The 22,646-nt window shown below is 48.3% G+C and overlaps 1 protein-coding gene across 1 annotated transcript in view; it reads right to left on the bottom strand.

Moving 5' to 3' along the window:
- Positions 1–7,667: 7,667 nt before the first annotated feature.
- LOC138568761 (mucin-2-like) overlaps positions 7,668–22,646 on the bottom strand; it is a 78,189-nt gene continuing 63,210 nt past the window's right edge. The window contains exons 9-12 of the mRNA XM_069646544.1: positions 20,033–20,200; positions 19,554–19,651; positions 12,956–13,032; positions 7,668–9,672 (exon numbers count right to left, since the gene is read on the bottom strand). Of these exons, the coding sequence (XP_069502645.1) occupies positions 9,637–9,672; positions 12,956–13,032; positions 19,554–19,651; positions 20,033–20,200 (379 nt within the window). The 3' untranslated portion in view covers positions 7,668–9,636. The remainder of the gene's footprint in view (positions 9,673–12,955; positions 13,033–19,553; positions 19,652–20,032; positions 20,201–22,646) is intronic.

Below are 22,646 nucleotides of genomic sequence, written 5' to 3'. Positions count from 1 at the left end.
AAGTGGAGGAGACAAGCTTGGAGTCAGAAGTTGAATTGGTCGATGTAGACCACGATGTTGGCGGGCTCGAATTTACCTTTGATGGTAGATGAGGGAGGGTTGTGCTAGAATGTGAGGCGGAATAGGGATGGTGATGAGAATGGGAGGCCATGGTTGAAGATAGGAATATGAAATCAGCAGAAGTGCATGTGGTGTGGGTTGGGGGCTTATTAGATTGACTACTGAGCTGTCCGAGACAGTGGTGGCAAGCTGGTGGTGTTTGGCCCTAGCCATGTTAGAGCAGTTGAGGTCACCCATTAGGGCAGCAGGGATGGCAGATGGAAGTGTAACATTCATGAGCGAATAAGAAGAGGTTGAGGATGACCGACGGGGCAGTGGATGGGGATTAAAGTATGATATGATATGATAGGTTATTTACAACGTGCTTAATACCCAGAGGTTTCTAAGCGTGGACCGGAGATCGAGCCTACGTTGCTCCGTGTCGTCTTGCTTCCAAGGCGAGCACGTTGCCCCTAAGCTATCCTCCCGTGACAACATCATGGAGGGATGGGACTGAGTTGTGGGACTGAGACATGCTCAGTGGAGACAGTGAAATTGGAGAAGGTAAGTGGTAGCCATGGTGTCTTCTTGATCATGAAACCGACACAACACCTTTTTTGAGACAAGAGGGGAGTGAAAGAAAGAGACAAAGGCGGCATGAAGGAATGCCAGGGTCGTTTCTGTTTCAGTAAAAGCCATCACTAACAGTTTGGGGCATTGGGGCCCACAATGATTAGTTTGGAGGTGTGTTGTGCAGAGGGATTTTCAATCCATAGGCACAGTATGAGGTAAGAAAGGGGCATCGATAGAGGCGGTAATTGCTGGAGTAGATGAAGAGAAGCAGGTGTGTAGATGACGTTTGAGTGGGTGACATGTGGGAGAGAGAGTAACAGCCTGAGTGGCATTTTGGAAAAGGGTGGGGGATTGGGGGATGGGCATACAGTGAGAGTGGAGGGTAGAGAGGGGCTGGGGGTAAGATCACGAGAGAGAGAAAGAGAGAGAGAGCGGTAGCGAGAGAGAGAGGAAGAGAGAGAGAAAGAAGACAGTAAGGGGGGGAAGCAGGATAGGCAGAGCATGGTTGACAGGGATCAATTGGGGAGGTTCCATAGGGGATGATTGATGTCAAGCTACTAGGCGACTAAACGCTGCAAGTTAAATTCACAGGTTCCTATGCAGCCAAGAATGTCATTTGCTAAAACACAAGGTCCTAGGTTACTAACATTGCAAGTTAAGTAAATGCACAGGTTACTATGGAACCAAATATAATATTTTAAAAAAGCACTGTTATATAGATGATCAACAATGCAAATGTAAAAACGCACACTTTAGGAAGTGCAGAGTTATGTTTGAATTGTTTACATCATGTGGGGTGTTGCAAAATAAATGCAGCGTTCCCACACAAAAGAGGCCACTGGTGCAGAGGCTAAGCTTGACATCTCCAGACATCTCTGATCGCCAGTGCATCTCTGTCCCCACAGGACCTTGAGCATCTAATGCAGCTCTCTAGGCATTTAAAGCATCTTGATAGTGGAATACATTAGTGACCAACTATCTAAAGGTGGAGGGGTAAATTGGGTTTTGTTTATCAGAAGATTCCTTTTATCCACACTCATGCTTTGTCACTAGGATTCCTTGCCTGACTTACAAGTATTAATAATTATCAGTGCGCTTCTAATGGAGGTTGATAACAGAGGTAATTATTACCCAACTCATCGTGCTCATTCTTCCACACCCAATCTAATCAAAGGTTTAGACCCCCCAGGAATTTGAAACAGTGACATCGGTTGACGCATACGATGTTGCATTAACCCTCTGAGCTATCTTATCGCCTAGTTTTATTATCCTTGTACAGGTGGCATTCAGAATGAGGGAGGGCATGCCCGGTCACCTGTCACTTCACGTCGTGAAAGAAATGATGCTCATTCTTGTGAAGGGCAAAGCAAAGCCTGCTGAGAAGAGAATGCAATGGCCCCAGGCGAATGTTAAAGAGCAAAGGGGACATGGCCGAGCCCTCAGTGTCCAAACAGCCAACCATATTTGGGGTGTGCTTTGAAGTTTGATCTGCGAGGCGTGGTGTTTGAGAAAATGCATAAACTGTCTCTGTCCTTCATATGGGCGCTTTTCTTCTTCTTCCCTACTTCCCCTGGCCTCTGTTATGCAGCATTTGTAAAGCGCCTACTGCCAAAGTTAACGCCTCGAAGAGCTCAAGGCAACCTGGACCCCCGTTACATCATTCAATCAAGCAGAGCATTGCATATAATATTGCAATTGTAATTGTTATTTGTACATCGCCTATACACAAGTGAAGTGCTTCAAAACACTTCATGGTGGATAGGGAGTAAGGGAATAAAGTAGTATTCTTAGGCCTTGAGGTTTCCGAATGATCTTACAAAAAGAAAAATAACTTGCGTACTAGGTCTGACGGCATTTCTCCTAGTGCAAGTGCATGAAGTGTTTCAGGCGCAACCAAACTAGGGAGGGGAGGCAGAGGGGGACAGGACAGAACTTACTGGGGCTAGTAAATTCAGGTCATGCAAGTGTAACAGAAGTGCGAGTGAAGGGGAGGGGGGAACAGCTACAAGGGGGGAAGGGGAACAAGTGCACCCAGTACAGCTGGGATCTAGGTTAAGTGCAGAGATGTTACCGCTCCCATAGAATGTATGCTGAAAGTGCAGTAGTTCTGAACATAGTGCCAAGGCCCGGAGGCAAGTGCAAAGACTAGCGGGGGAGCCTGGGACCTGTGAGGCTCTGGAGGTGGACCAGGACCAGTCAGGAAATGCTGAATAGAGTTAGGGAAGAGAAGGAGGAGGGAGGCAGCTGAGGAAAAAGGGAGGAGGTTAGCAGGGGAGAGGGAGAGAGAACGAGGAAGAGAAGAGGAAAGTCTTGAGAAGTTTCCGGAACTTAAGGAGCTCCAGCTCAAGGCGGAGAGAGGCAGGGAGGCTGTTCCAGAGGGAGGTACCTGCAGAGGATAAAGATCTACCCCCAAATCTCTGCTTGGTAAAACGGCTCACCCACAAAGAGTTGAAGGAGGACGAGCGAGGGCTCTAGAAGGAGAGTATTTAGGAAGTGAATGTTGTAGATAGTATGGGTCCCGGCCCCAGAAGGCCTTGTGGACTATGCAAAGGGTTATGAACTTGATCCTAGCATCCATGGGAAGCCAGTGTAGGGATTTCAGCACTGGAGAGATGCAGCCCCTGTGCTTGAGGCTAAGGATAAGTCTTGCGGTTCTGTTCTGGATGAGTTGTAGCGGACGGAGAGTAGAAGTAGGAAGATTGAGAAAGAGGCTGTTGCAGTAGTCCAGCCTTGAGAGAACCAGCACTCTGGAGACGGTGAGCCTTCGGGGGAAAGTGAGAAAAAGTAGAATACCTTTGAGGAAGTGCAGCTGGTAGTGGGACTTTTTTGAGATGTCCGAGATGTGAGAAGAGAAGGAGAGAGTGGAGTCGAAAATGACCCTTAGCATTTTTGGCTCACTAGCAGGTGGGGGCTCAGGGCCAAGGGAGGCCGGCCAGTGAGAAAGTGGGAAAGCGGGAGCAATATAATAGTGGAGGGAGTGCAAGTATGGATTACATGTTACATTTATCAATAATGTATTATTGGCCAGGTTGGAATGAGCTGTTTATTGGCTAGTTCGGTGTTGTGTTGCTCGGGTGAGAGAGGAGTCTTGCTAAATTCGATTAGTTTAGTGAGGCTGCATGAACTTATGACTCATGTGCAGTCAGTTGGTGCTGCACCTAGGAATCCCAGTGCAGCTGATTGCAGCTCGGGGCTCTGCAATATGTTCCAAGTACTTAAAAGTCTTCCATATATCATCATTCCTCTGTGTGTTTTCACTGGATATTTTTTTACTGTGGTTTCTTTACTGCACATCTTTTATAAAATGTTCCACCACAAAATGTGGGTGGGACCTCCCACACCCCCTGTAAAGTACTACACTCTCTCCCTATGCTATATCACCTTACCCAACCTAACCCTGCATTTTGCAGGAAATATGCAGTGACAAAAGCGGTGTGAAAATTCCACAGTAAAATCTCTGGATACCCGAGCACACCTTCTTCTCTGTATGCCTCCCTGCAGGGGTGTCGCTAGATCTGGAAAAGACCCGGGGCTACGCTAATGTAGGGACTGTCGGGACTCGGCGCTAGCTAGCCTTTTGGGTGTAGCTCCTGAGATTCTATCCTGGGCTACAACCAAAAGATGATGGGCTATAGTCCCCTCAGGACCCTCCCCCCACACCCCAAGTAACGTCTTTGCTTACAGCCGATTAGGAAGACCCAGGAACATGAGTACGTTGCATCTGACGGGTGCAATGCATAGTCCCTTCCTTCTTTTCACAGGGCATTTGATATGGCAGGCAAGTTATCAGGGAACGAGGGGGAGGGGGTCGCCTCTGAAGAGATGGGTAGACCAGGATTGCTTGTTAAGGATTCCTGTAACTTGGTTTTCATTCTGGGCAATCAGGGGAAAGAGCCTTTGTGTTAACAGGTGGCATTACCAGTGGGTGGGTGGTCTGTCTTCCTCCTTCATCTCTCATGCTCACCTCCAAAATTGCTGATGAGCCCTTACATGTTGAGAATAATTCAACAGAGAAAACCAGGGCAAAAGTGATAGACCACAAAATCACAAAGGGCCCAATGTGCACAGGAATCATTTTGCAACTGCGGGCAAACTGTGGCTGCCAGACTTTTTCAAATAGCATGCGCATGATGGTTCACAAAGAATCACATGCATCAGCCCAGAATTTTCATGAGCTGCAAATTGTATGTGCAATTGCTTGCACTAGTGCAAACTGATTCCCGGAAAGGGAGACTGCACAAGGGAAAATGTTCAATTGCAGAATTTTCACTGAAAGTGACAGGGAAGGAAATTGCATTCAGGGAAACAATAATTCAATTGCATTTGTCTCAGCTATTTCTTCATGGTTCTGAATCTTACGTAGGTGGCATTGGAACAGGGGCACATTATTTCTTTATTTATTTCTGTTTTTGCATATGTACATAGAGGGGAGAACTCGTTTTTTTTTTATCACAAATGAATGTACAGTAGATATCAGATTTGATGGGAAGCAGTGAGCTTCTTACAATGGGGTAGGTTTGAGGGATGTTCTAGCTACCTTGTGTTGGGCAGAAAGTGGAATAGTCTCCAGAGATAATACCTGGGTGGACATACACAAAGGACAATCAAAATTACACATTTTAAGTGCAAGTGGGCCTTACAGCCAGCGGTATTAAGGATGTGACCATGATGAATGAAAAGCTAGAGTGGAGACAGAGAAAGTGGGGGGCAGAGGCAGGTTAGAGGCAACGGAAACATGTTATCTAGAAGGCAGAGGAGAGGTAGGTTAAGAGGGTAACTCAGAGGTGAGGAGGTAGACTTTCAGTTTGGTTTTGAACAAATCAATGTGGAGTGTGTTTCTCATATGTCTGTGAGAAGAGAATTCCATGCAAGTGGTGCAAAAAGAGAGAAAGAGCGGATAAGAAAGCAAAGGGAGGGTGAGGAGCCATAAGGGTAGCCGAGGAGGCAGAGCAGAGATTACGAGAAGGCTTGTACAGTTGTATAGAGGAGGATAGATACAGTGGTGCCTTACCATGGATAGATTTGTGAACCAGGAGAAGACATTTTAATCTGGTCCTGTTTTGCATCGTCTGACATCCAGCCTGGTGATGGTATGAGGAAGTAGCTGTTAAGTGAGAGAGTTCAAAGACAGTCCTGGTAGTGAAGTTAATGATCTTGTTGAGAGGACAGAAAACTTAGTTGGGGAGACCAAAGAGAAGGGTGGCACAGTTGTTAAGTTTGATTAAGAGATGCTTTGGCGGTGTTGAAAGGAAGGAGATGACTGGTTTTCCTAATACTTAGGAGGTTGAGGCGAGCCACTGTTGCATTTTTGAAGATGAAAGTAGAGAAGGTGTGAGAAGGGTTATAGATAACACTGAGGATTCTAGCTGAAGAGGAGTAGCAGAGGGTGTCAGGTGGTAACTTGATAGGCAGGGAGCAAGATGAGAGAGAGCATTTAGCAGGGAAGAAGAGCACCTTTGTTTTAGCAGCATTTGACATCAGAGAGTGCAAAGCCATGCAATATATAATATCAGAGACAGTTGGAAATGTTGATAGAGAGATCAGATGAGAGTTCACGAAAAAGGAAGAAGATTTGCGTGTCTTCCACAAAGAGCTGGTGCCAGAACCAAAGGAGGAGATAAGTGCCTTAATTGTTAAAAGGAGAGCACCCACGACAGAGCCTTGTGGAACACCAATAATTAGAAGAGTGAGTTGCGAGGTGTTGGTCCCCAGGAGGCAGAGTGTTGTGAGGTGCAAGGTAGGATTCAATCCAGGCAAGTGCTTGATTGCGAATCCCAAAAAGAGAGAGAGTATGATGGAGGTTTGTATCAGCCCTTTCATTTTTTCAGGAGAGGGATGACAATTCTGAAAATAGAGGAAATCTATGCAGAGTCGAAGGACGTGTTGAAGAGTTCAGCAAGGAGAGAGGCCACTGAAGGGGCAATAGGCTTGACTAGCTCGGGAGCAAGAGGGTCTGATGGGGCACAAGAGGGGTTAGTCTTGATGAGTAGAGATAAGACGTCTTCAATATTATTGTGATTTAACTGGGAGATAGAGGCAGAGGGTGATGGTAGGATGGGCGGAATGTCGAGTGTGAGAGGAGAGAGTGTGAGGAAGGTCAAGAGATGAGGGGTCATTACAGGTTTGCCGGTCCGGTAACTACAGTACCGGTAAGCTTGCTGGTACCATAGTTCCCGGACTGGCAAACTACGAGTTCTGCGGGCCGGTGCCTTCCCGCCGCCAGGTCTGACCTAGCGGGCAGACCATGCACCTGCGAGTTGAGCATGTCAGATGCTCCGGCACCATTCACGTATGGTGCCAGTGCATCCGGCTTCCCCATTCCCATTGAGCCCTTTTGGGCTCCATTGGGAATGGGGAAGAATATTTCCCGGCGCCCGCGAATGGGCGATTACCGGGTCCAGCAAGGCCGTAATGACCCGGTAATTTCCCATTTCTGGGCGCCGGAACAAAAAATGATACCGGCGGCATCCATGCCTGTATTACAGGCACGGCTCCCGCCAATATCATAATGAGGCCCATAGTCTCTCATTTTGGAAATGGCTGCAACTAAATTTTCAGGTATGGTGTTAGCCGTGAGAGTGGAGTTGATACTCGTAGATTTAGGTAGAGGGAGGAGCGAGTTTAGGGTGCCCTGAAGCCGGAGAGGATGGTTGGCAAGAGAGTCGATGAGGGTGAGGTAGAATTTCCTTTTTGCTCTATTACGGGAGGACTCGAGAGAGTTCAGGACAGAGTGGCAGAGTTGCATTACCACCATGGATTGTGGTAGCAAGTCATCGGCTCCTTTTTTGTGAATTTTTTCAAGTGGGCTTTCTGTGACCCTACAAAGTCCCCACATTTCTTGATAGAGGCCGTAAAGTAGGGCACCCAGGTTTATTTCTGAGGAACGGAACGGGCATGGGTGACTCTGACATACGTCACCTCTCTGAATAGTACCAGTCTGTCAATGATAAGCTATCACAAGTTTACCAAAGAACGCTTTGGTGTATGTAACTCAAGGCCAGAGTCAGCCTTTGCCTTCTATAAATAGTTAGACTCTGTGCCAAACAACAGAAATATAGCTTTTTATTATATAGCAATACAAATATGTATATACACCAATATATATATGCATTGTATAAACCTTACACATACAACTTCACAATCAATAAATTAGATGAACTGTGTCTATGACTACATTTTGTTCTGTGTATATATTATAGTTTTCATGAGGTCGTGAACATCATATTAGTAACATATTAACACCTTATAAAGTGCTGAACCCACACCCAGTTCCCTCGTGTGCTGAGAGCAAAAGGGAGTGGCGAGGAAAGGAAAGGCGATTGCTGAGTAAAGGCTAAATACCGGAGGTGCCTGCAAGCAGCAGGACCTGCCTCACCCTTCACCTGGCAGGTAGAGCAGGCCTTTTCACCCGACATGGGAAAGAGTGATTTTCCATTTCATAAAGTTAGGATCTCCTCTCATCCTACTAGAAATGTAGGATTGACACCTCTGATTGGAGAAAGACCAGGCAGGTTTTCTAGGAACAATGCCTGCCCATATACTGCAGACGAGATCCTCTCACCCTGCACGAAAAGGAGAAAGGACAACTTATTTGCAGGGAGCAGTGTTGCCAACTTGGCGACGTTCTCGCTATATTTAGCGAGAAAGTACAGCGCCCTGGCGACTTTTTGTTAAAAAAGCAGCTAGCGAGAAATCTAGCTACTTTTTTCTATTGGTTTGGAGACTTACGTCATTTATGCAAGTTCAGTGTGATGCAAAAACATACCGTGAACCTAAAAGGGAGGACTGGTTATGTAAACACACATGATTAGCCAAAGTTCCAAAATGCTGTAAAATGGGGAAGAGTTAAAATGACGTTTAGATAAGGCTTGAGACATGGCTAATTAACAAAACAATAATGAAAACTGGAACTTGGCGCCAATCACAGTCTATAACCGGTCTTCACCGACCATTTTCATGGGTCTGCTTTCAAACAGCGCATGTGCAGTCAAAGTAGGCAATTATGCAAATTAGGCAATTATGTCATTTGGCTTCTGGCGACTTTCAGGGCAGCCAATAGCTACTTTCCTCACTGAGGAGTTGGCAACACTGGCAGGGAGAGGCCAGTCACATGATCTGGTGAGCCAGGGAGAGGCCAGTCACATGATCTGGTGAGCCAGACTTGTCAGAAGGGCCGTTGGGGCAGGGGAGTATTGCAATGCAGGGAAGGGGCATTTTAAAAAAAGACAAAAGTGCAGAACAAATTGGTTTAACGTAAGAATTAACGCCAGCGGGAGTGTTCACATCATCACTCCCCATCAATGAAAATTGTTTCTGTTTTTCACTATCTCTCGTCTTAAATATTCTAGCCCCAATGCATTCCTATGGGAACATTCATTTATCTCGATTCCTCTGAAGTGATCTCGCTCCTAGGAGCTTCACAATGTTGGCATGCATGAGGCTGACATGTTTTCACCATGGGCGATTTCGCATCCCTGGTCTGGCTAATAGTCAACAGACAAGAGTGAAACCAAGCCCAGCAGGTCAGTTCCAAGGAAGCCACTGCGAAATAATTCCATTGTTCAAAAGCCTCATTTAATACATATTAGTGAGAGGAATGTTTTGATGCAGCAGAACGTGTAATACGGTCTCCCGGGCGGCTCATCTTCTCACTGGTGCAGCAGAAATGAGCAGGGGCTAAACTTCGTCTCAGAGAGGTCGGCCATTTGTATCTTGGCCTCTTCTGCCGATGCGGGGTCCCTGGCCGCACTAACTCGGTTGGATGCATAAATAGTCCTTGGTAAGGCTGCAGCATAATTGACCTAAAACAGAGCAGCTACTTGATTCGGATTGAGAGGCAGAGGAACTTCGCTCTGCTGCTTTCTGACCAATCACAGAGACTCCATGACGTGTTCAAATGGGACGGGCCAGCTTTCTTTTAGGGCGTACACACGTAATGTCCAAAACTCCTGGCGATGGGAGATGAAACCTGTTCTTTATGAATAAAACTCACACGGCTTTTGGTTGACCCTTTCTCCCCACCTTTCAAAGGTTTGTCAGTTGAGGCCTTGAAATTTTAAGCTAGAACGAAAAAGAAAAAAAAAATCAGCAAAAATGCTTTCACATACAAAGCAGCACAGAACACTGTTGCAAACAATACCTCAAGTCAGAGACATACACATGATACATGACAAACTATGTTTTTTAGATAATACTTTGGAAGCCTGCTCTAACAGAGAATTAATTTAATATTTAATATAATCTACCAGATGCCTTAATATTCTGTGGCCTCCCCATTGGGGGTTTTCTGCTGGCCCGATCCGTCTACAAAATACAGAGGAAAAAGGCAGGAGTTGAGAAAAAATAGGTTTTAGGGTATCCCAGTCATAGACGCTGCCTACGCAGCGACACAAAGGGCAACTGTCTCCTTTTTGTCATAGACGCTGACTACGCAGCGACACAAAGGGCAGCTGTCTCCTTTTGTCATAGACGCTGACTACGCAGCGACACAAAGGGCAGCTGTCTCCTTTTTGGTTTTTGTTCATACAAGTAGTGGTAACTGCTTTCAGAAGAAATCCCCACCGATATAGAAAGTACATGTGAGGCTGGCACTTTTTTTCTGGCATCTGTGCAAGTAGCAAATAGGTTTCTATCTAAATTCTTGTCACATTTGGGTAATTTCCGCTGGCAAAACCAGCTGTCTGAAGGGTAATGGGTTAATTGCAGCCATTCAGCATATCCATTTCTAGATTTTTGTCACATTGGCATTTGTATTTATTTATTTGCAAAGCGTAGCCGAGCACTGAGGAATCTGGGCTTTTAGGGGATTTAAAATAGTCGTTTCTGCCTACAAAAGAACCAGCCTCAAAGTGTAATTGCAGTTATCAATCAGCTACAGGTGTAAGATTGCCTTCACCCACTTGATATTTAAACATTACAGCATTCCAGCACTCACCCTGAATTAAAATACAATTTCTATATTTATTTAGTTTTGTATAGAAACAGCAAAGACTAGTAAGACATTATTTTGATTTACATCCTTTGTAGAACATTGTAATAGATCATTTTCATTCCGCTCATTTGTTTCCCTTCAGTAAGGTCTGGACACCCCCTGGGCACAGTACGTCGCTCCATGGACAAGCCTTTTCTGTTTTAATGGAACTCGAGCCTCATGGGTGCTCCCGAGCAGCTGTCTCAAGATTTTGCAGTTTTATCCCAAAGCAAAATACCTCTTTAATTTAGAGCATTAAATATGCTCTTTGAAACACACACGTTACAGGCTACCTTTGCTGGCACCCACCTCCCGTCACCACCCTCGGTTTTGCAGAACCCAGCTGCGTTCTCAGCTCATTACCTTTTTACTCCAGTGTTGTCTGCACTCGAACCTTGATGACTCAGATAGATGAATAGCTATTCAGTGTACATTTATGTCCTGATTCACAGAAGTGGTTTATACTGGGGGCATATCCCATTTTGAATCAGGCCCTTAGTGTTTCAGCGCCCTGTTGGCTACCTGCCCTGTGATACTCTGCAGCTATTAACCCCATTGCTGCATTCCTTTATGCCTCCATTATGATATGTGCACCATATGCCTGCCTCAGACTGTGTTTTCCCAACTGTAGGCCAGGGGGTTTCCACATATTGTGCTGAAATGGGGCCCTTCAATCCCTGAACTAACTTCTGGCTCACTTTGCACCTGGAATGATTTAGTAAGTTTTCGGTTATGTCTTTAGAGGGACTGTGTGCTGGCCTTGAAACACCATTGAGTTTGCAGTCATTTTCAGGAACTACATTTAGGGTCTGATTAACAGAGCGTTTTCCTATGGGATGCCGCCATTATAAAACGCTTCTGTGAATCAGGCCCTTAGTGTTTTAAGTAGTCTGGGTGCTAGGTCCTTGTCAAAATTCAAAAAGCCATACCAGGACCCATTGTTCATGCAGGTTTGGGCTATTAGTTTTAGTTCACGGCTTCCACTTTCACTCTGCTGCATGCAGGGGCGGACTGGCCTACAGGGAACTCTGGAGATGTTCCTATGTGCCACGTTTGTGCGATTGGGAAGATAGCTCAGGGGCAACGTGCTCCCCTTAGAAGCAAGATGACACAGAACACTGAGGTTTGATTCCCGGGTCCGCGCTTAAAAACCTTTGGGTATTATATTAAGTGCATTATAAATATCATATCATTACATATTGTGGGAAAGGGGGTTGGGGCTTGCTCACACTGTTTAACATGGGGCCACTTTGACCATATTTCCAGGGCCTCCTTTGGTTCCCAGTCCCCCCTGGCTGCATGTCCTTGGCAGGCTCATTGTGTTGGCCCCTGGTTACTAAGGAGCAGTTAGGCTCTCACTGAGGCGCCCACTGAGCACAGCAGGCTACGGAGGAAAACACCCATGTGCGCTCCACTTTTTTTCTGGAGGCCAACAGTTGAAACCCGTGTTTATCGGAATTGCTGGCTGTTCTTAGAATCATGTTTTATATATATGTGTCCAAATGTCCAACACAATCCCCATCGTCACCCACCCGCAGCAGCAGCTCTGGGGTTGCTTTGGAGCACAGCAATAAAATGCTGTGCTGGCCATAACAATCGCGCCTGCGTAGTCTCTTTCACAGGGATTGGCTTTCCTTTTTTCAGCCACAGGTAGCCCCATTCTTTCGCTCCACTCCATCCCTAATGATGGTGCTTCCTGCCTAGTTTCTGTGGCATTCGCGCCGGCTTTCTGCCTCCAGAAGCATGACATGAGAAGGCGTGGAACATGCAACATGGGAGGTCAATCCCGGCTTAGACAAGCCACCGAAATGGTGGGATTTTAGGCCCAGCATCATAATACACCGTACTCTGATATGGGGTGGGGGTGGTGGGAACTATGTTGGCTGGGGGGACACGTGAGCAGACTACCGCGGTTGGGCGAGGACTACCTCAGCTAGGGACGGGGGGGAGGAGGGGAGGGGTCTGTGATCATCTTTAAGTGGTCTGTGACAGGATGAGTTTGATAGAGTAGCTCTACAGCTCACGGCCACCCCAGGTAACGAAGAGACACACGAAGGCGCCTTTCATGACGGGCCAGTGTTTACGGGTGTACATTAAGAACATAAAAGAACGCTTGCGGCTCTGTTTGTAACTGATAGATTAGATTCAAATTAACTATAGCTATTGCAACTTCGAGCCAGCAGTCTCCAAGATTATGGCCGTGAAAAGATCTCATTGGCCTCGACATGCCTGCCTCTCCTATGGACAGTAGCGACATCTAGTGGCCAAGAAGTACATTACGCCTGAGAAGTACTCATTTGAAGGGCCTCGCTTGTGCTTCTCGCACATTCTATTCAAGGGCCGTTGGGGCGCTAAGCGATGCTTTAACCTTACCTGTAAGCTTGTGTCCACTTTATCCAAGGAGGGTCGGAAATGCTCGGAGCCGGCCGCAGAGCCGCTCCCCTCCGCACCTGTGGGATGCAGCAGAGAGACGAGCGTAAGAAAAGCATCAGACATTCCGAGATTAATAGACACTGCCAGCAATACCAATGGGCACAGAAGAAAAGCCGCCAACTACTAACCCCCGTTTCCAACTCCTCTCCAACATACCCACACTTACCGCACACGATCCTCGGATTAATCTGATTCACACTGAAACACGCAACCCACAGAGCCACCACGAAACTAACTGCTGCAAAAAACTACCCAATCACTGGACGCTGCCCCTCCGGACACAATAGCCCCAGTGCGCACAATCCAAACACACCTAGAAATCAGACCCGCACTATAAACCAGTTCCTCCTGGTTCGACAAGAGCCAGCAGAAAAGCACAACCTCTATCCTACTCCCTCTTCCCTCACTAACCTACCCAACCCACTCTCTTACAGAACCACGTGAGCACCTGGAGACTGTGCCAGCCGTAAACTGTGCGCGGGATAAGACAGCTGAAGATAACCTAACATTAAGAGCTGTCACATGTGCAGCTGCAGCGTGCATGCAGAGACTGCACGCTTGAGGGTAGAGTGCTGATGTGTGAAGGGACAGAGTTAGTTTTCCCAAAGTAATTTTCAGGCACAGTGGTGGACTGGCCTACAAGGAACTGTGTAGATTTCCCGGTAGGCCTCTGCCCCCCCCTCCCCCCACACTCATCCTCCACACCTCTTTTAAGTAACACATTTAAAATAAAGCTCTCAGTATGTTAATCCTCTGTGGTAGCACATTTTATATACCTCTTTCTTTCATGTTTAATTGCACTTTATATGCTGTGACAAATAATTTTTTTATTCACTATTTGGACCCATTTTTTAAAAATGTCTTCAGAGAGAACCCCCCCCCCCCCCAGGCCTGGGTTACTTAGAGGTGTTGTGATTGCTTGCATGGTTTAATAAAGAGGCCCTTTGTAAAAAAACATTTCCAGGGCCATATTTTGTTCCCCATCCCTCTTGTGCCACACATTGGCAAAGCCAACCGTTTGGATTTTGTTTGAGGGAATTCCTTTTGGACATGGGTTGCCAACCCCAGTCCCACTGCAGAGGTATCAGGAAGTCAGCCTGTATGGCCAAGGACTAATGCCACGGGAGGGGAGGGCAGCTGAGCTGGACACAGGACCCAGGAGGGCAGCATGCATGGCCAAAGGACTCCTGCCACGAGAGGGGAGGGCAGCTGAGCGGGACACAGGACTCAGGAGGGCAGCATGCATGCCAAAAGACCACTGCCATGGGAGGGGCGGGCAGCTGAGCTGGACACAGGACTCAGGAGGGCAGCCTGTATGGTCATAGGACCACCGCCACGGGAGGGGAGGGCAGCTGAGCGGGATACAGGACTCAGGAGGGCAGCATGCATGGCCAAAGGACCACCGCCACGGGAGGGGAGGGCAGCTGAGCTAGAGACAGGACTCAGGAGGGCAGCCTGTATGGTCAAAGGACCACCACCACGGGAGGGGAGGGCAGCTGAGCTGGACACAGGACTCAGGAGGGCAGCATGCATGGTCAAAAGACCAATGCCACGGGAGGGGAGGGCAGCTGAGCTGGACACAGGACTCAGGAGGGCAGCAAGCATGGCCAAAGGACTCCCGCCACGGGAGGGGAGGGCAGCTGAGCTGGACACATGACTCAGGAGGGCAGCATGCATGGCCAAAGGACTTCCACCGTGGGAGGTGAGGGCAGCTGAGCTGGACACAGGATCCAGGAGGGCAGCATGCATGGCTAAAGGACTAACGCCACGGGAGGGGAGGGCAGCTGAGCAGGACACAGGACTCAGGAGGGCAGCATGCATGGCCAAAGGACTCCCGGGAGGGGAAGGCAGCTGAGCGGGACACAGGACTCAGGAGGGTAGCATGCATGGCCAAAGGACTGCCGCCACGGGAGGGGAGGGCAGCTGAGCAGGACACAGGACTCAGGAGGGCAGCGTGCATGGCCATAGGACTCCTGCCACGGGAGGGGAGGGCAGCTGAGCTGGACACAGGACTCAGGAGGGCAGCATGCCTGGCCAAAGGACTGCTGCCACGAGAGGGGAGGGCAGCAGAGCTGGACACAGGACTCAGGAGGGCAGCATGCATAGCCAAAGGACTCCCGCCACGGGAGGGGAGGGCAGCTGAGCTGGACACAGGACCCAGGACCCAGGAGGGCAGCATGCATGGCTAAAGGACTAACGCCACGGGAGGGGAGTGCAGCTGAGCAGGACACAGGACTCAGGAGTGCAGCATGCATGTCCAAATGCCTCCCGCCACAGGAGGGGAGGGCAGCTGAGCTGGACACAGGACTCAGGAGGGCAGCATGCATGGCCAAAGGACTCCCGCCACAGGAGGGGAGGGCAGCTGAGCTGGACACATGACCCAGGAGGGCAGCATGCATGGCTAAAGGGCTAACGCCACGGGAGGGGAGGAGAGCTGAGCTGGACACAGGACTCAGGAGGGCAGCATGCATGGCCAAAAGACTAACGCCACAGGAGGGGAGTGCTGCTGAGCGGGACACAGGACTCAGGAGGGCAGCATGCATGGCCAAAGGCCTCCCGCCACAGGAGGGGAGGGCAGCTGAGCTGGACACAGGACTCAGGAGGGCAGCATGCATGGCCAAAGGACTTCCACCGTGGGAGGTGAGGGCAGCTGAGCTGGACACAGGACCCAGGAGGGCAGCATGCATGGCTAAAGGACTAACGCCACGGGAGGGGAGGGCAGCTGAGCAGGACACAGGACTCAGGAGGGCAGCATGCATGGCCAAAGGACTCCCGGGAGGGGAAGGCAGCTGAGCGGGACACAGGACTCAGGAGGGCAGCATGCATGGCCAAAGGACTGCCGCCACGGGAGGGGAGTGCAGCTGAGCTGGATACAGGACTCAGGAGGGCAGCATGCATGGCCAAAGGACTTCTGCCGTGGGAGGGGAGGGCAGCTGAGCTGGACACAGGACTCAGGAGGGCAGCATGCATGGCCAAAGGAGCCCCATCCCAAGAGAGCAAAGCAGCTGAGGTTCATTAGCTATGCGGGCCACCTATCCGCCCCTGACACAAGAACTCAAAGGAGCTTCATCACGAGAGAGGAAAGCAGCTGAGGTCTGTTAGCTATGCAGGCCTCCTATCCGTCCCTGTGCACAAGAACTCAGGAAGGCAGTGTGCATGGCTAAAGGAGCCTCATCACCAGAGAGGAAAGCAGCTGAGGTCCCTTAGCTATGTGGACCTCCTATCCAGCTCTGGACCCGAGAACTCAGGGAAGCACCTTGCATGGTGAAAGGAACCCCATCCCAAGAAGAGGAAAGAACCTGAGGTATGTTAGCTATGCAGGCCTCCTATCCGGCCCTGTGCACAAGAATTCAGGAAGACAGTGTGCATGGTGAAAGGAACCCCATCCCAAGAAGAGGAAAGTAGCTGAGGTCTGTTAGCTATGTGGACCTCCTATCCGTCACTGTGCACAAGAACTCAGGAAGGCAGTGTGCATGGCCAAAGGAGCCTCATCACGAGAGAGGAAAGCAGCTGAGGTCCCTTAGCTATGTGGACCTCCTATCCAGCTCTGGACCCGAGAACTCAGGGAAGCACCTTGCATGGTGAAAGGAACCCCATCCCAAGAAGAGGAAAGAACCTGAGGTATGTTAGCTATGCAGGCCTCCTATCCGGCCCTGTGCACAAGAATTCAGGAAGACAGTGCTTGGCCAAAAGAGCACTGCCAAGAGAGAGGGGTGCAGCTGAACCTCTTTCCTCATGTGAGTCTCCTCCCCAGGCCAGGCAGAGGGATCCAGAGGATGTCCTGCCTGACCAACAGAGTATTGTCACAGGAAAGGAGAACTGCTGGGGCTCTTTGGCCACGTGCCCCCCCTCAACAGCCCCAGGTAGAGAGGTCGGGAAGGTGGTCTTCACGGCCAAGTGCACTAAGGCAGTAGAGCGGTGCAGTTGAGCACATCTGGCTATGCAGGCCACCTTCTGGTTCCGAGGTGGAGGGATCCTGCTGAAGGAGCCCCCTGTGGGCCACCTTCCTGTCCCTGGCAGGGAGACCAGGAAGTCTGCCTGCAGGACCGAAGAAGCGTTGCCCAAGGAGAGTAGCACAGCCTGGCTCCTTGGCCCACTAAGGCTGTCCCCCTCTTCCCCAGACCAAGGCGAAACTCACTGTCTTTGCCAACGATTGCTGTGATATTGCTTGTGAGAGTTAAACTTCCTGCCTCGGAAGAGGGTATCTTTCCAATTGTTGGCAACAACACACACGTAACATGTCTTACTTTTGTTATGCCATGTTCAATGCATTTTCAGATGTCAAAAATTGGCTATCTGGGCGTGTGGCTAGGGTTTATGTTAGGATGCGGCTGACTTTGGGATAGGCATAGCTTCATGATGAATAGGACTTCTATTCTTGATCTTTCTATCCCCTTGTTTAATTTCGGATGAGGTGATGGAGATCGGGATAAGGATGTGTGGCTTTGGTTTGTGGATCGGGGTGTGACATCCCTATTGTCATTTTCCATCCTCTTGCTTCTTAATGCAAGGTTGTGACTTATGGCTAGGCATGGGGCGGGAACGTAGCAAGCGTAGTACAGTTCCTATTGGATTCTTCCATTGCCATTGTTCGATAAGCAGTTACAAATAGGAGGAGAATCTACCAGTGCACCAGGAGGAGACACAGATAGTAGGAGCATCTACCAGTGTTCCATGAAGAGGCACGCATAGGAGCGCGATCTGCCAGTGCTATATGAAGGGGGGCAGGTAGGAGGATTATTTGCTCCACGAGGAGTCAGAGATAGGAGAGGCATCTGCCAGTGCTGTATGAGGAGACACAGATAGGAGCAGTGTCTGCCAGTGTTCCACGAGGAGATACAGTTAGGAGGAGCATCTGCCAGTGCTGTATGAGGAGAAACAGATAGGAGGAGTATTTGCTCCATGAGGAGGCACAGTTAGGAGGAGTATCTGACAGTGCTGTATGAGGAGAGACAGACAGGAGGAGCATCTGCTTGTGCAAAACGAGGAGGGACAGATAGGAGGAGTATTTGCTCCATGAGGGGACACATAAAGGAGGAGCATCTGCCAGTGCGGCATGAGGAGGGACAGATAGGAGGAGTATTTGCTCCATGAGGGGACACAATTAGGGGGAGCACCTGCCAGTGATATATGAGCAGAGACAGATAGGACAAGTATTTGCTCCACCAGGAGACACAGCTAGGAGGATCGGCTACCAGTGCTGCATGAGAAGAAACATTTAAGAGGAGTATTTGCTCCATGACGAGACAAAGATCGAAGAGCGTCTATCAGTGCTGTATGAAGAGAGACAGGAGGAGTATTTGCTCCAAGAGGAGACACGGATATGAGGAGCATCTGTCAGTGCTGCATGAAGAGAGACAGATAGGAGGAGTATTTGCTCCATGAGGGGACACAATTAGGAAGAGCAACTGCCAGTGATGTATGAAGAGAGACAGATAGGAGGAGTATTTGCTCCATGCCATGACACAGATTGGAGGAGCATATACCAGTGCTGTATGAGTAGAGACAGATAGGAGGAGCATTTGCTCCATGCTGGGACACAGATAGGAGGAGCAACTGCCTGTGCTGCATGAGGACAGACAGATAGGAGGAGTGTGTTCTCCACGAGGAGACACAGATAGGGGGAGAATTTGCCAGTGATGCATTACAATAGATAGGAGAATGATTTGCTCCATAAGGGGACACAAATAGAAGTAGGACCTGCCAGTGCTGTATGAGGCGAGATAGATAGGAGGAGTATCTGCTCCATGCCGAGACACAGATTGGAGGAGGATATATCAGTGCTGTATGAGGAGATACATATGGGAGGAGTATTTGCTCCATGCGGAAACAAAGATAGGAGGAGCAACTGCCTGTGCTGCATGAAGAGAGACTGATAGGAGGAGTGTGGGCTCTACGAGGACACACAGAAAGGGGGAGTATTCGCCAGTGATGCATGAGAATAGATAGGAGAATTATTTGCTCCATGAGAAGATAAAGATTGAAGGAGCGTCTGACAGTACTGTATGAGGAGAGACAGACAGGAGTATGTGCTCCATGAGGAGGCACAAAATGGAAGAACATCTGCCAGTGCAGCATGAGAGACAGATAGGAGGAGTGTGTGCTCCACGAGGAGACACAGATAGGGGCAGAATTTGCCTGGGATGCATTGGAATAAATAGATAGGAGTATGGTTTACTCCATGAGGAGGTAGCGATTGGAGGAGCGTCTGCAAGTGCTGCATGAGGATTGACAGGAGGAATATGTGTTCCATGAGGAGACACGAACAGGAGGGAATTTGCCAGTACTGCATGAGGAGGGATAGATAGGAGGATTGGCTCCACGAGGAGGCACAGATAGGGGGCGCATCTATCAGTGCTCTTCTTGACCCAAGGGTATCAGAGATATGAGGAGTGTCGCTGACAGGCACCCTTGTCTTCACTTTCCACTCTGGGCTCGCAGCATAATGACTTTGGAGATAGCCTGTTGTAATGTCTGTCTCTTGATAGGGCAGAGAGTGTAGTCAAAGAAATGGAAATTCTTAGGTCAAGGCTCTTACCGTCCCAGTTGACAGCGCCTGGATTTCGTAGTGTGAAGCTCCCGCTGGACGCTCCTTCCCACTCGTCGTCATACCACTTCTTCTCGCTGTCCAAAATCCTGCAATTCAAACAAGCCACCACGGATTGATCCAACGGGGTATTGAGTAGACCCTAAACCTGCCTTACCCCACATCTTGCATGACGTTTGTGTTCCCGAGAACCCCATGCCAACTGATGCAGTCTTTCTTGCCTGCTTTTTCGTGGTTCACATTCTTTTTGGAGGCTAAAGGTTCATTATTGGAGCCGGCCTGGACAGCCAACGCGGGTCCTGTTTTGCCACTGTGGATATCAATATGAACCTTTATCTTTTAAAGGTTTCCTCTCATAAAATCTGTTCAATGCCCAGACTGAAGGTCGTGGCTTCTTTCCTTACTAAAGTCACACATTTTATACGGCCCTTACACAGAAACACTTTTTTCGAACGGGAAACATCACTTACTTTTCTGTTTCCGGGGACTTCTTCTTTCGGAGCATGAAAATGGTGAGACCCACGATAATAGCCAACAGCACAGCCAGCCCTAGTGAAACTCCAACGTAGACACCGATCTTGCTAATTTCCATTTGACATCTGTCGCCAGTGTACCAATATGCGTCTGAATACTCACAGCTGTGGGGAAGCATGGGAAATTGTCAGTGGGGACAAGGTATGCAGACAGCAAGACCATGTAAAGCTCAGCCTAAAGCGGAGATAGTAACCCAACCCTGAAAGAAGCACTCCCCCCTCTGCACTGCTTTTTATGGACATGGTTCATGTGTGATACTTATACCCGCAACCCGACTTTCTAGAGAAGAGAAAGGACTCAGCAAGGACCCCTGAGCCACACGCCAGCTACCAATTCTACCACAATCTTCCAAATAAAAAATGCAGGGTTTATAGCAGCCACTTTCCTGCCATCTCTTTATAGAGAAGCAGATATACAAGTCACTCATGGAGCACACCCCCTCACCTCCGTCATATTGGAAGAACAGCAAGAAAGCACTGCGCGTGACATCTGGTATCGTCCCAATACTGCATCGAAGATATGAAAGACCTTATACGCTCAGACAACCCTATCAAATGTACCCTCGAACTGATGTGGTAGAAGGAAGTCTGCAGATATAGAAGAACTATAAGTAAAGTCTGGTGGGTGTAAAGTGACGTCATGAAGGGAAGAGACGAGGGCGCACTTAAACGATAAACAAATACTTAAAGAATGAAGATGTGACTGAAGTAATAAAGTAAACGAATATGCAAATATGAAGAAATCATATACACTGAGAAGATAAGCAAGAAGAGATGCAGTAAATGTATATATGCAGAAACGCAAGGTAGATGAGACCTATAGAAGCTTGCTAAACGTAGGAAAAATAAGGTGACTAAAGCAGCCATGTGAAGAAGATGGATGTCGGATTTGTATAAATAGTAAGCTGAAAGCCCCAAGGAGAGAGGTAAAGGCTGCAGAGCTGACAGGCACTGTAATACAAATTCGTGCAAGAACAAAGAATATTTGTTTGGCTCTGGATCAAGGATGCCACAGCAAGAAGCAACTACAAAGTGCAAACGGATTCGAAGAGGATAAGCCAGGTACGTAGGGCATATTTCTCTTAGATTAAGCAGAGGAGTAAACATTTGTGAGTGCCAAGTATTGGACAATCAAAGATTTAGAAAGCACATGCAAGATGGAGCAACAATGTCTCCAAAGGCCAAGGAGAGTAATGGCATCCAGTATAATTGAATCAAATAGCACTAAATCGGAGGTTAAGATGGACAAAATCATGGTCTCCTCACATGTGGTTCAAGACCAGAAAACAAGGTCAATTCATAATGCTCCAGACGAAGATAGCAATGTACCTTCACTCCCTTTAAAGTCCTGAAGAAGAGAACAGTCAGCAAGGTCATCTACAAAGAAGAAGCCTTGCCTTAGGCCCTAACTGATAAGAGATGGTAGGCTAATTGGCCAAGTGGGCAGCTGTCTGGCGTTGCCACCCCCCCCCACCTGGGTGTCGTTTTGCTTATGTGCTGCTAATGCCCAAGGTTGACAAATGTGATGATGGATTAGATAGCTCAGCCGATAGCTCAGCGGGGTGAGCGCTCGCTGCTGCAATCTGAGCGTGATCTGCAGGTCGCAGGTTCGAATCCTGGCAAGGCCAACTCAGCTTTTCATCCTTCCGAGGTCGATAAATGAGTACCAATTTCGGTTAAGTGATATTGTATGTAAATATGTGCTCTGTAAAGCGCGTTGGATTAAGGCGCTATATAAATAACACATCATTATCATTATTACATTGTTGCAGAAGCCAATCCCCTGCTATTATTTTACTATTATCTATATTATACATAGTTAGAGATAGTTTGTGGCGTGCCAACTTGATAAGGGGCCGGCAATGATATTACTAACACCTAAATAGGGTAGAGGTATGTATGGTGCCTCAACCTATCCCTCCGCACGATAGGTTTGACTGTTTGCCATGTAGGATGACGTCATAGCTGATGTACATTGAGGTATAAAGCCTTTGTGTAACTGAAATGTATTTGAGAGTGTGTGAGCTGCTACTTGTTATGCTTGCCAGATTTCCCTACTTTATTGAACTGATAATAAAGTAATGTTTGGCCATATACTTTGAGTCTGTCCCATTATTTGGGCCTGAAATCAGTTATTGTGGTGATCCTGTCTAGCACCTGATACGCTCCAGGTGCTACTGTACATTTCTTTAATGCAATGTAATTTAATAGGTGTTTAAACTATGCCAAATTATTACGAAGTGGTCTTTCAGGGCTGAGGCATATCTGGAAGAATTGCCTATTGTTCCTTTGCCTAAGGCCTCAAGACCAAAAGAAGGAGAAGGTAAAATTTAAGGCAGCTAAGTATGAACATCAGCTGTTAGAGAGAGGTTATAGGAGAGGTGGGAGAGAGGGTGGTGTGTGCAGTAGATTGGATGCAGGTAGACCCGGGACAGCGGACTCAGAACAGATAAGCAGAAAAGAATGCAGAACAAGGACTGCAATTCTAGAATGCCTATAACTAGAGTCAAGCTTGCTGTGAGGGTAGTTTCGTAGTACTCATTAGGTAGTG

Source organism: Ambystoma mexicanum, chromosome 1p (assembly GCF_040938575.1).
Source record: "Ambystoma mexicanum isolate Mex_15411 chromosome 1p, UKY_AmexF1_1, whole genome shotgun sequence".
Classification (NCBI taxonomy): Eukaryota; Metazoa; Chordata; class Amphibia; order Caudata; family Ambystomatidae; genus Ambystoma; species Ambystoma mexicanum.
Note: the sequence above shows the minus strand (reverse complement) of the source record. Positions and strands in the feature narration are given on the sequence as shown.